This window comes from Tiliqua scincoides, chromosome 1 (assembly GCF_035046505.1).
Source record: "Tiliqua scincoides isolate rTilSci1 chromosome 1, rTilSci1.hap2, whole genome shotgun sequence".
Lineage (NCBI taxonomy): Eukaryota > Metazoa > Chordata > Lepidosauria > Squamata > Scincidae > Tiliqua > Tiliqua scincoides.
In genome coordinates this window covers 306,084,843-306,098,065 of record NC_089821.1, presented here as the reverse complement: position 1 = coordinate 306,098,065, position 13,223 = coordinate 306,084,843, and the positions used below count along the sequence as shown (strand labels likewise).

The following is a 13,223-nucleotide window of genomic DNA, read 5'->3' as shown; positions in this document are numbered from 1 at the left end:
CATTAAGAAGCAATTGACATTTGAGTAACTTCTGTTCCCAGAAGGTTGCGATTACATTTTTGTCTTCCCTCCTCACCTCCTCCCATTTATCAGGGGCTAAAAGACAGTTTGATGGAAAGCCACAATTTCCAAAGCTCAACAAGCCAGGCTAGAAAGCCACTGAAGACATCAGAACAAATGCTGGCTGATGATAATCTTGCCGACGAGCTTCAGCAGCGACAGCTTGGCTATCAGAAAAAATTGCAGGCGGTGGGTGGGGTGCCTCAAACCACTTTGCTGCTAATGAAAGGAAAAGTAATGGGAGCTGACCTCTCTGCCTTGTCTGTTACACATCCGTCACTCGAAAGCCAGGTAGTAATCTCTATTGTTGCACAACTCCATCAAAGGACGCTGTTAGGTACTGTTATTGAACATTTGCGGCTCTTCATCCAACACAGGCCCTTTATCCATTTGCTCAAGCACCTTTCTCTCTCTGGCTCTTAGTAGCGGAGATATGTGGTGGCATTATGTCTGCTGCATCTGGTGCAATGTGATCAGCTTAATGTGATCTGTTTTCCTCTATTGTTATTAATTCACATAATTGTGAGAGGTCCTCAACTGAACCATTCAGGAGTGCCCTCTTTTTCCTGCTTCTGGTCTCCCCCACACCTGAGGTTCATCATAGAATTAGGCTTGGCTTTACCACAGTGCGATGAAATTGGCTGTACAGCGTCCTCCATCTGAACCATGATATCACTTACATTACTCCTGCGTACATTGCTGTCTTCTTTCCTGAGTGATGCTCTGGCTCCTTTCTTGAGGCAGCTACTCACATTGTTCTGGTGAGGAGATTGTGCAAAAGAAGGGGCATGGAATGGGGTTGCCTTCCAAGCCAACATAGCTAAGGCCAGAGTAGAGGCATTATTGATATAAAAAATGACCATGCTATATGCCAGTCCTATCAAATCTCTCACACATTCGGTACCTGAGTGGTGTGGGATACAGGCACACGGAAGTGTTGATCGTAACATTCAGGTAGCATTTGAATCAGGCCTCCAATATCTGCTTTGAAAAGTCCCACCGAGGTACCTCCACTGAGGTGTACATCGCTGACAGCCCAATGCTATGCAAGATTGGCCTTGGCTCTTTGTGACAGTGGAATACACTTCCACGATCACAAAAGGGCCACAGAGTACTCCATTGGCAGCCATTTTGAGAGTTCTGCTGCAAGAGGCTTTGGCTCCAATTTGGCTTTATGTCTCCACTCCCTGTTTTCTTTCTTGGTAGTGGTAAAAAGTGGCTGTGGTTTAAGCTGAGTAGCCTCCATTCAGGGCCTACTTTTTCCTCATATTAATTTAATTGATGTATTAATGCTCTGCTGTGCCTCACAATATCTCAGCTCTCCCTGTGCCTGATCAGCCTTGGCCACACGGACTGCTTTCTTCATCCTCTCCCTCCCTTCTGCCCCCAGGAATCTCCAAATTTTCAGTGTTATCCTGAGTTATTGAGCTGTTGTTTTTCCCCATTGCCACAGCAAGGGGTCATTATTTTCAAAGTTATCCAGCTGCTCAGGTTATCGTCAGGCAGCTTCCCTTGTTTGTTCTGCAAAAGTCCTCACAGCCGTGCCTATTTCAAAGTCCCAGCCAAGCTCGTTCATAAGCTGAACGTTTGCAGCTCGAAAGTCTGCAAGTCAAGGATTCTTTCTGTAATAAAAAGCTGCAAATAAAACACAACAGCAGCTGTTAGCATCATTAAACTACATTCAAACCTAAAACAACATACAAGAATAAACACCATCACCATAAAACAGAAATCATTAGGCAGCCTAAAAGCCTTGATAAAAAGCTTTTAACTTGGTGTCTACATGGGAGCAGTTCATGGCAAGCAGTTCCTATGTAACCTGGGTGATGTTTAAAGGGCCCCATCATGGGGGAGTGTTATGGAAGCCCAAAGAGATCTTCTCCACAAAAGCAGGGGCCTTGGGTTCATAAGAGTGTGCAAAGAGCCCTGCTGGATCAGATCAAAGGCCTATCTAGTCCAGCATCCATTTGACCGCAGTGGCCAAACAGATGCCCCATAGAAGACCAAGAGCAGGCAATGAAGGCACCAGTCCTCTCCCACTGTTACTCAGGAGACTTCCAAATGCCACTGAAGCTGGAAGCAGAATATTCACCAATATGACTCATTAAGAGGCTTGTCCACCATGAATTTGTGGCCCTAGCTTGGTGTTTCTGATTTCAGCAATATTTGAGGCCCTGCGCCTCTTCTTTTGGAAATGTAAACATCTGGTAGAGCCACACAGCAATAACCAGCTGGGGGACAAGGGAGACAAATCAAATTGAAATCTCTTGTTGATGGAGACACCTTGTTTGTATATTCAGGGCTCAGAAATGGAAATTGTTTCTCAGACGGTTCTTGAACATGAAGGCCAAATACCTTCGGAATATACTGAGATGGAGCGAAAGGTTGACAAGGTGAAAACCCAAGCTGCTGAGTTAGATATTGTGTTGATGAACAATCAGCTGCGAGAAATAGAGGTATGGAAACTGCAAATATGCTAATCTACAAACAACCTAGGGTCCTCTTCACACATTTATTCCCTCTGTCTCTGATGCATGTACACCCACACACAGTGACATGGAAGCTGCTCATGTAATGAGGGCAGGGGGAGGGCAGCAATGGGGGTAGGAGGTGAGTGGATTGGGACCAGGAGGGGGTGGAATTGCTGGCGCCAACATGCACTGTATCCTATCCTCCTTCCCAGGCCTAATCTGCCTGCAAGGATCAACTTGGACTTGTACCAGCAATGTAGCTTGTGCAGGTCCAGGTTGACCTATAGTGGCTGCTGGGGTTACCCTCGTGCAAGGGGAAAAAATGTCCTTTTTATCCTGAAAAGATCTCTAGCAACTGAAATTCCCCTAAGGGAGACAATGTAGCCCGTGATGGTGAACAGGGAAATTTAGTTAGAATTAAGAAGCGCCCCACTGGATCTGGCCAAAGGCCCATCTAGTCCAGCTTCCTGTATCTCACAGTGGCCCACCAGATGCCTCAATTGGGCAGTTAGACTGGGCAGTTAAATTCCTAGAGAATAGGTCTGACAATTACCCATGGTAGCTAAATTGAAGTGCAGAAGGCTAGATGCTTGAGACAAACCAGGGAAGGTTTGTACATAGTCTGAGATCTTCCAAAGATGCTAAACTAATGGTCCGATTCAGCAGACCTCTTCTTACACTCTTCCATTAAATTGTCTTTTAAATATCCTGGTCTATCATAGAACCTGTGTGCTCAACTGGAAGAAGAGAAAGCAAAAGCTTCTTTACTGTGTCAAGAATTACCTGCAGCTGTTGCCGAAATAAGCAAATCAAGCCTGCCAGACCCATGTGGTGTGGTTTCCAGCTGGGACGGTCTGCTGAAAGATTTAAAGGCTATGAAAGAGGTCAAGCAGGATCAGTGTCATTTAGTTAATAATTACCAAGAATGCCTCTCTGCTGTCCAGTCTTCAATGAAACGTTTATCAGTGGAAAAAGAAAACATAAAAATGTGAGTACGGAAAAGTTACTCATGCATCATTTTCTCCATCAGTCTGACTAAAGTTCCTGATATGAATCACTTGAATGATGTCACTTCAGATTTGCAGCAGGTATCACGCTGAGAACCTTGCGCTGTTTCCATATATTAGCTTATTTTGGAAATTGTCAAGGAATGTACACGCTATGTTTAAATTATGAAGCCCGGGTTTGTTTGTTTTTAATCTGCTGCTGTGAAAGGTTCAAGGGCGGGCAAATAGCTGGAACACATAGGCAGGCCATAATTGGATGGGCTGAAGGATCAGATAGCAGGTGATGGGAAAGATCTTTTCCTGAGATCCTTCAAAGCCACTGAGATCCTTCAAAGCCAATAGGCAAAATAGGGGTAGATGGACCAATAGTCTGACTCAGTAGAGTAGGTCCTTTGTATCTGCGGAGGATCAGTCCAGGACCCCTCCACGGATAATCACATCCACGGAAAGGCCTTTACAGGCCTTCACAAAGCCCTTCCAGCCAAGGGCTTTGGCACCCACATTGAGTCACATCCACGGGTAAGGAGGGCCCACTGTATAAGGCAGCTTTATTTGTTAAACATTTTGTTCTGCACATTTCAGGAGATGTTTGGTAGTACTAAACAAGCTGTTCTTTGGTGGAAGCTGGTCTCCCTTTACTAACCTTCCCAGTGAGGAGCCCCTGATCAACTCCTAAGAAATACCAGGGGGTTCCTGGAATGCAGCATAAAAACCAGGAATCTAATACATGTGCAGCGCAATATGTTTGCGCCTCCTTGGGAGCAAGCCGCACCAGCGCATGAAGGTGCGCTGGCACATGGAGGCTGAATCCAGCCTCTGTGGCAGCTTGTGGGACAAGTCTGACGCAAGGCTCTGGGGTGGGCAGGGAGGAGGCGAGGAGGGAGGGATTCTGGGGCGGGGGAGGGCAGGCGGTGGGTGGCTCCGGGGGTGGACGGAGAGTGTGAGGAGGGGCTGGGGTTCAGTTGTTATCCCAGATCCCAACCCCTGTTCCAAAGCAGCGCGGAGCAGCATCAAGCTGCTCTGCTCTCCTAGGACTTGTGCCACCTCCTGAGATGGCACATGTCTGAGGAGACCCATAGGGGCTGCTGTTGGTTACCCAGGGGTAAGGGGAAAAGTTTCCCCTTACCTTCAGCTGAACCACTTTGCAGCCTTATCTTGCGCGGGATACAGCGCAAGCCTCCTGGCTTGCCTGTTCCAGCACAAGCCAGGATTGCACCCTTAGCAGATTTCTGCTGGGAAATGTATATTGCTTCCTAAAAGCAGTCTTAAAATATATTTTCTTTTCTGTAAGTGGGATTACCTGGCTGGTGTGTTTGGCCTTGCCAGAGGTAGGAAAGGGTGGGGGGAGTTGGTGTTGTTAATGAGAAGGTGATAGGTCTTGAGAGATTTGGTGGTGGAGACTAACCATTTCAGGGGAAGTAGAGATATGGGGAAGAGATTCAGGGGAAGGAGAGAGATGCCCAGAAGTGTCAGGCTGCGTGGGAAGGATGACCCTAGAATAAGGTCCCAGGCAGGAGGATTGGGGGGTCCCCTTCCATAAGGGAGCATCCCAAAGGGCTACTGCCAAGAGGAGAGGAAAATCCGGTGGATGACATGGTCCTCCTGGCCAATGGGACCCTAACTGTCCCCTTCAATTTCGCTGGTTCATTAGGTTAGCTGATGTATATTGAGCAAAATGGCTTTTTAGAAATGTTCTTTATAAAAACAAAATTAAATGTTCCATATCTTTAAATCTTACTATTTTAGGAGGGGACCTATGCAAGTCACAGTTCTGCTGGAGAATACTGAGAAGTGCTTGGCTTCAGTACAGAAAGAGAGAATTCTTCTCAATAAGCTGAAAGCTGAACAAGAAAACCTTTCTAGACACCTAACCAGCATGGACAAGGAATTAACTCAAAGCCAAGTGAAGCAAGTTGAGCAATGGTGGGAACAAATAAAAGACTTTCTTCAAAGGAAACGACTCCGGGTTGCAGCAGAAACAGATGAATTTAAATGTCTGATGGAGAAAGCACAGGATCTCCAAAAATTGCTACAACAGCAACACTGTTTGCAAACAGGACTGGGTGCCCCCAATGGAGAAACCCAGATGCACCTGGCTTTGCTGGCCACAGAACTACAGACTCTTAAGCATAGACTTTCTCTGTTAAAAAGAGATATTGAGATGCGGATTAAGAGGCTTTGGAGTGACCCAGACAAAAAAACTCTGGAGAGCGAAATAAATGACTTGCAGAGCCAAGTGGAGGAACTGGAGCAGCTGACCCCTAGAGAGCAGGTCCTGATCACAGGCTGTCATCCTCAGGCATATGAAATTGCAAGGAGGGCAGAGGAGGCAATTTTGTGGGTTAGAGTCTTGGTGCTTCACCTTGATGAGAAGCCAGCTCTTTTTCCAGATGATCTTGCATCACAAATCAAAAATTGCCAGGCTACCATCAATGCTATTGAGAAGAAAGAGCCAGATCTTACGCAACTGGCTGATGAAGCCCAGCAAATTGCTCTTCAACTGGAATCTAATGAAGCCTCCACCCTCAGGTCCCTTTCTCGGGAGTTGCAAACCTGCTATCGAGACCTTGTTCTGAAAATAGCTCAGAGGTTGCAAGAGCTGGAATCTTATCTTGAGAAGAGGCAGAAGCTTTTTGCAGACTTGGAAAAGATTGAAACACAGCTTCGAAGTGTAGAGAGAACATCCAACCCAGACACCAGCGAAGCAAGTCTGAAATCTGAGCTGGACCATTGGCAGGCCATTTTGGAAGAGATTTCCAAGGTGATTCAGGAAATGGAAGCTCTTATAGATACCAGTTACAAAGGTTCATCTCAGGGGCTAAATATATTTGAGCAATTATTTCTAAATGACTATTTAAGAAGCCTCAGGAACAGAGCCAAGAGGGCCCATAGGCTAACCCAGATTAAGTGCTGTACTGTGAAAAACAAGATGGATGCCTGTGCAAAACTCTCAGAAAAAATAACTGCATTGCAGCAAGAACTCAAAGATCTCCAGTGCAATGAGCTGAAACTGGATACAGAGAAATTGCTGAGAATAGATCGAGAAGTTGAGGATCAACTTCGTGCACTGAAGGAGAGAACTTTAGCCATCCAGTCAAGTCTGTTATTCTTGCACAAATACAAGGAGATCTGGGAATGCCAGGATTTGAAATGGGACGTATCCTGCTTTGAGGAGTTTCAAAGCCAGCTTGGCAAAATAAAAAAAAGCCTTGAGCTGAGAGTTAAAAGTTTTGATGATGTTGCTGCAGAATATGACAGGTGCCAAATCGCACTCAGCAAGGCTGAGGCCATCATAACTACTATACAGAAAGACTGTGATGCTTTAGAAGATGGTCTTGGCTCTGACTCTGAAAGTAGCCTTCTATCAGCAAAGAGTTTGAGTCAAAAACTGCAACTTGCCAGGTACTTAGTTCAAGAGGCATTCAGTCTGTTAGATAAAAATGAGGCCTTTGGTGCCTCTCTAAAGGAGGCCAAGACAAAGCAACTAAAGAGCTTAGAAGGAAAAATAGATGGGTTGGCACAAATGACCCAAAATAAGATCTTGGCTCTTCAAGCACAATACAGGCTTGATGAAGGTTTTCAGAGGAGGCTGGATCCTAATTTGCAGGCCTTAAAGCAAATCGAATCCCAGCTGCAGCAGCCTCTCCTGGTTGACTTGGAAATTCATATGGCACCCTATGAAAAGATGTATTGCAGAGTACTTGAAGATGTTGTGGAAGCTGAGTCTCGCGCTGCTGAAGCTTTAATAAATGAAGAGAGAGGGGCTCTGGGAGAAAAATCTGCTCTCACTGATGATCTGGGCAAAGAACTAGAAGAGGTGCAGAAACTAGAAATACAGCTGAAAACAGTCATTGCTGCCCGTAGGGTAAGTCATCCCAGATGCCCTGTTGACTATGTCAATTTGTCCCTGTATCTCAAACACATGAAGCTGTCATGTATGTCTTTCCCCATGTTGTTACTTTGACTGGTGGTGGGTCTTCTAGGCCTCAAACAAACTCCCTGCCCTGCTGCCTGAGATCCTTTTAACACTGACATGCTGAGGGCTGAGCCTGGGAACCTCTCCAGGTACAGCGTGTGCTGAACCCTGAGCTGCAGCCCCATCCTTAGGCTCAACTCCACTGGGTTAACTATGGCTGCAATCCTAACCACATTTTCATGAGAGTGAACTCCACTGATCAAAATAGGGCTTACTTCTGAGTAGACCTGGTTAGGCTTGTGCCCTGTGTCTCAGTTTTTGTTAACCCAGCAATCTAGGAATCTTGTTTTTTGTTTTGTTGGCAACCTTCAGTCTCAAAAGACTATGGTATCGCGCTCTGAAAGGTGGTTCTGGAACAGCGTCTAGTGTGGCTGAAAAGGCCGATTCGGGAGTGACAATCCCTTCCACACTGGGAGCAAGTGCAGACTGTCCCTGGTCTGTCTCCCTGGCTATGGGCCTTCCTTCTTTGCCTCTTAGCCTCAGACTGTTGGCCAAGTGTCTCTTCAAACTGGGAAAGGCCATGCTGCACAGCCTGCCTCCAAGCTTCTCTGACATAATGAAGGAAGGGATGGAGATCTTATGAGATCCTGGGAACCCCATTTTTCTGAGACAACAGACCAGGGAATATGAATTTTGCAGAATGCTTGATACATCACAAAACTACACTTCCCAGCATTTCTTTGGAAGAACCAGAAGAGTAAAATCAATATAAGCATGAAGTGTGGAAAAAGAGCAAAAAGTAGTGAGTCTTCATGACATTCGCGCCATTTGCTGGATTTGAAATTGTATCCAAAGGGGAAAAAGCATCTTTAAGTGCTTTTCTGTTTTCTCACAGATCCCCAACACACATACTCTGAGCAAAATTCTACACACACTCATTTATTTATTTGAAATATCTCTAGGCCACTTTTCGGTCCCACCAGGGTGACTCACAACAGTTAGGCAAAACAATGCAGAAATAATTTCATAATTCAAACAGCAAAACTCCAAAGCAGAGAGGTAAACTGGCAAATCTCAGGAGCAGGAGAGATGACACAAGAACCACTGAGAGGGCCAACTGAAATAGAAAGGCCTTCAGCGCCTGTTTAGAAATTGGCAACATAGCAATTTAGTAATGGTAAATGCCGTGCTCTAGGTGCTCCTCTCTGCCCTTGAGAAGTCACATGGATGGCTAGTAGGCACTTTACTTCTGCTGTTTTATTTTGTTTTCTATGTATAATTTACTCCACTTTTCAAAGAAATTTGGGCTGCATACATTCCTTTCCCCATCTCTTATCCTCACAACAACCTTGTGAGGTCTGCAAGAGTGTGCCTGGCCCAGAGTCCACTGGTTCTTATAGCTGAGCAGGGATTTGGACTCTCTAGTTTAAATCCAATGCTTCAGTCTCTTCACCACCATGGCTCTCCAGCATGGCTCTCCAGTTTTCAGTGTTTATATTTGCTTTGGTTTTTTACTTTTGCATGCCAACTTGGTCATCATTTGTATTGAAAAGATGGAGGAGAGGTTAAATAAAAAAATAGCTAGTCTGGTAGATATTACAGTACATAAGAACATAAGAACAGTCCCACTGGATCAGGCCATAGGCCCATCTAGTCCAGCTTCTGGTATCTCACAGCAGCCCACCAAATGCCCCAGGGAGCACACCAGATAACAAGAGACCTGCATCCTGGTGCCCTCCCTTGCATCTGGCATTCTGACATAACCCATTTCTAAAATCAGGAGGTTGCACATACACACCATGGCTTGTAACCCGTAATGGATTTTTCCTACTTTCCCTGTACTGTGCCTGGGGTGCTATTTGCTACAGCATAGCACAAAGTAGGCAGACAAGAATACAAGCCAGAGGCTGCAATCCTGTCCACACTTACCTGGAAGTAAGCCCCATTGACTATAATGGGATTTACTTCTGAGTAATTATGGATAGGATAGGGCTATGACTCTCTTGCTTCTGGGCAACCTCTTATGAATGGGCACCTGTGACTAAGAGGTGAGTGTGCGTACAAGCTACTTCCGTTTAAAATGGTCCACCAAGTGATTTACAAAACCAAATTTAAAATCAGCATCAAGAGGTAACATCTTGGGAAAAGTACATAAAATCAAAACCCAAATCAAGCCATTTCTGCCCAACATTGCATAAATGCAACAGGGATCAAATGTGTACACCTGTGCGGTGGGCAGAAATTGGTTAAAAACCAAACACCATGTTTTTAAATGGATACAATCCTGTTGCCTTTCTCAGCTCTCTTTTCTCTAACCTTTGTTGATTTGTGCAGAGTGCCTTAGATGAAGCCTGTGAGATCATTGAATTGTACAATGAAGCTGTCCAAAAGGCTGCAGACCTCCTTGATCAGTGCAAAGCCCACCTCTCCTCTCCTCTGCTCAGCTTGGATGAGCTAGAAGATGCTGGTCAGCTTTCTTATGCCAAGCAAGAGGAATTTGAAGCTGCAAAGGCTGAAGTAGAAGCATTGACCTCCACCCTGGAACACAAAATTAAACCAGAAGCCAAAGCACAGTTGGAAAAAACACTCAGTGATCTTGGTGCCAAGAGTTTGATAGTAAGAAAACAGGTCCAAAAGAGAATATCTGATGTGCAGAGGTAGGTGGGAGATAAAAGATTGATGCTGAATGTGTAGTGCTTTATAGCAACCTTAGTAAAAGTTAGCATTTATGTAGCCTAGACTTCCAGAGTACCTCCATGATGCCATCTTAGTGTCTTCCTTCAAATTCCTTCTCCAAACCCGCCTTTTCGAAGAACTTTTTAACTTAACCCCATAGTCTCTCTTCAAATGAGGACCAAACTGTATGTGACTTTAGTAATTTGGTTGGTCTTGGCATTCCTGATTTTAATTCTGTAAATCTGTAAATGGGGAAAGTCGATCCAGAGCTAGACCACAGAGAGGAGGAGGGGAGGCTTTAACTCTTTGCATGTACCACAGCCCCCATTTGAATTGTGGCCCACCCTGGCCATTTGTCCCAGGAGGGAAGTTTCCATAGAAGCCAAATGTACCCCATTATGCCGATAACAGGCTCACTTACACTTTTGTAAATGCCTGTTTATGAACTCTGTCAAGCATGAACCTGAGAATATCTTGCTTATGAGTTTAAGGGAGGGGTGATTAGAAAAGATATGGGTGCTGTACATGGTCACCCCCACTTTTTAGTGTTGCAACAACTCTGTATTGTAGGATAGGCTGAGATATAGGCTGATTGGCCTAAGACCATCTAGTTAGCTTTGGGACTGAATTGGGATTCAAATCCAGCTCTCCCCAGTCAAAGACACATTTGGGTCATGACACTGGCTCTCAGTACCAAACATGAAGTTAGAATGGTACATTTGGAAAGGATTAGGTGGTCAGCATCCAAATCTCTCCATGACATGAACATGTGACAACTTTTGGATTGTTTTTAATAAGAAATAATTGATAAAATCTGATCATTTGTCTTGTCTGCACATACATTTAGTTTATGCTAGCAGTTAAAAACTGAAGGAAGTTAATTCCATGTTTGACAAAAATGGATAATTTTACCCACCTAGTTTAATATGATTCCATCCACAGCTGCCTTGAAATATACCAAAACTTCACAAAATCCAGAGAGAAGATACGTACTGATCTCCATCGTGTGGAAAAAATGCTTTGGAAGGCTTTGTGCCATACCCCAGTGTCTTACAAAGAAGCCCTAGAGCAGTTGGAGCAAAGCAAGGTGAGGATAAGAATGGGATTGATCTACTGTATTGACTGATTTTTTTAAAATTTATTTTGATATTATGTTTTCTTTGCATTTTGGTAACACCCTTCAATGGAGTATGTCTAGGGTGGTTGACGAAAAGCATAAAATCGATTTAAAAAATAACAATGAACAGTACTAAAGATAAAACGGGTGGGGAAAAAATTGGCAGCCCTAAAACACTCTGCAAAAGTTGAAACAGTTAAGACGGAAGATCAAAAGGACTTCGTTTAGCACAGAAAATACATAAATAACCCCTGCTAATTAGGTAAGAGGCACTTTTTCAAGTGGGTGCTCATTTTTTTAGCAGGGGGAGAGTAATTGGCCCATTTCACCCCAGCAGTGTCTGTTCTGGTGGCTGTCTGCTGGTATTCTTTTGCATCTTTTTAGATTGTGAGCCCTTTTGGGACAGGGAGCCATTTATTTATTTGATTTTTCTCTGTAAACCGCTTTGTGAACTTTTAGTTGAAAAGCGGTATATAAATACTGTTAATAATAATAATAGAGCAGTTGTTTGGTGAACCTTCGTGGGGTTATATGCTTATCTGCTGCACATTCCACAGTCAGGGAATTAGAGGACAGGTCCTCTCGTGGATTGAGAACTGGTTGGAGGCCAGGAAGCAGAGAGTGGGTGTCAATGGGCAATTTTCACAATGGAGAGAGGTGAAAAGCGGTGTGCCCCAAGGATCTGTCCTGGGACCGGTGCTTTTCAACCTCTTCATAAATGACCTGGAGACAGGGTTGAGCAGTGAAGTGGCTAAGTTTGCAGATGACACCAAACTTTTCCGAGTGGTAAAGACCAGAAGTGATTGTGAGGAGCTCCAGAAGGATCTCTCCAGACTGGCAGAATGGGCAGCAAAATGGCAGATGCGCTTCAATGTCGGTAAGTGTAAAGTCATGCACATTGGGGCAAAAAATCAAAACTTTAGATATAGGCTGATGGGTTCTGAGCTGTCTGTGACAGATCAGGAGAGAGATCTTGGGGTGGTGGTGGACAGGTCGATGAAAGTGTCGACCCAATGTGCGGCGGCAGTGAAGAAGGCCAATTCTATGCTTGGGATCATTAGGAAGGGTATTGAGAACAAAACGGTTAGTATTATGATGCCATTGTACAAATCTATGGTAAGGCCACACCTGGAGTTTTGTGTCCAATTCTGGTCGCCGCATCTCAAAAAAGACATAGTGGAAATGGAAAAGGTGCAAAAGCGAGCAACTAAGATGATTACGGGGCTGGGGCACCTTCCTTATGAGGAAAGGCTACAGCGTTTGGGCCTCTTCAGCCTAGAAAAGAGACGCTTGAGGGGGGACATGATTGAGACATACAAAATTATGCAGGGGATGGACAGAGTGGATAGGGAGATGCTCTTTACACTCTCACATAATACCAGAACCAGGGGACATCCACTAAAATTGAGTGTTGGGCGGGTTAGGACAGACAAAAGAAAATATTTCTTTACTCAGCGCGTGGTCGGTCTGTGGAACTCCTTGCCACAGGATGTGGTGCTGGCGTCTAGCCTAGACGCCTTTAAAAGGGGATTGGACGAGTTTCTGGAGGAAAAATCCATTATGGGGTACAAGCCATGATGTGTATGCGCAACCTCCTGATTTTAGGAATGGGTTAATTCAGAATGCCAGATGTAGGGGAGAGCACCAGGATGAGGTCTCTTGTTATCTGGTGTGCTCCCTGGGGCATTTGGTGGGCCGCTGTGAGATACAGGAAGCTGGACTAGATGGGCCTATGGCCTGATCCAGTGGGGCTGTTCTTATGTTCTTATGTTTGCCTTCCATAATGAACTTCAAGGCAGCATGCATGGAATTCCTGCACAGCCATCTACCCAGGCACTAGATCTGCTTTGCTTCAGTAAGGTGGCTGCATCGTGTGCTTTCAAACCTGACCCTAATTTTTTACACATTATTACAGTAATCATTAGCAACAACACTATAAAGCAGTCCAGTGTTTGGGCCAAACTAGATGTGATCAC

General features: G+C 44.9%; 1 protein-coding gene across 4 annotated transcripts in view; it reads left to right on the top strand.

Moving 5' to 3' along the window:
- The window catches only part of SYNE2 (spectrin repeat containing nuclear envelope protein 2), a 252,356-nt gene that overhangs the window by 106,625 nt on the left and 132,508 nt on the right, over nucleotides 1-13,223 (top strand). For all 4 annotated transcript variants that reach the window (XM_066629628.1, XM_066629621.1, XM_066629615.1 and 1 more), the window contains exons 45-49: nucleotides 2,361-2,516; nucleotides 3,254-3,519; nucleotides 5,285-7,403; nucleotides 9,789-10,111; nucleotides 11,073-11,217. In XM_066629628.1, coding sequence (XP_066485725.1) covers nucleotides 2,361-2,516; nucleotides 3,254-3,519; nucleotides 5,285-7,403; nucleotides 9,789-10,111; nucleotides 11,073-11,217 — 3,009 coding nt within the window. The remainder of the gene's footprint in view (nucleotides 1-2,360; nucleotides 2,517-3,253; nucleotides 3,520-5,284; nucleotides 7,404-9,788; nucleotides 10,112-11,072; nucleotides 11,218-13,223) is intronic.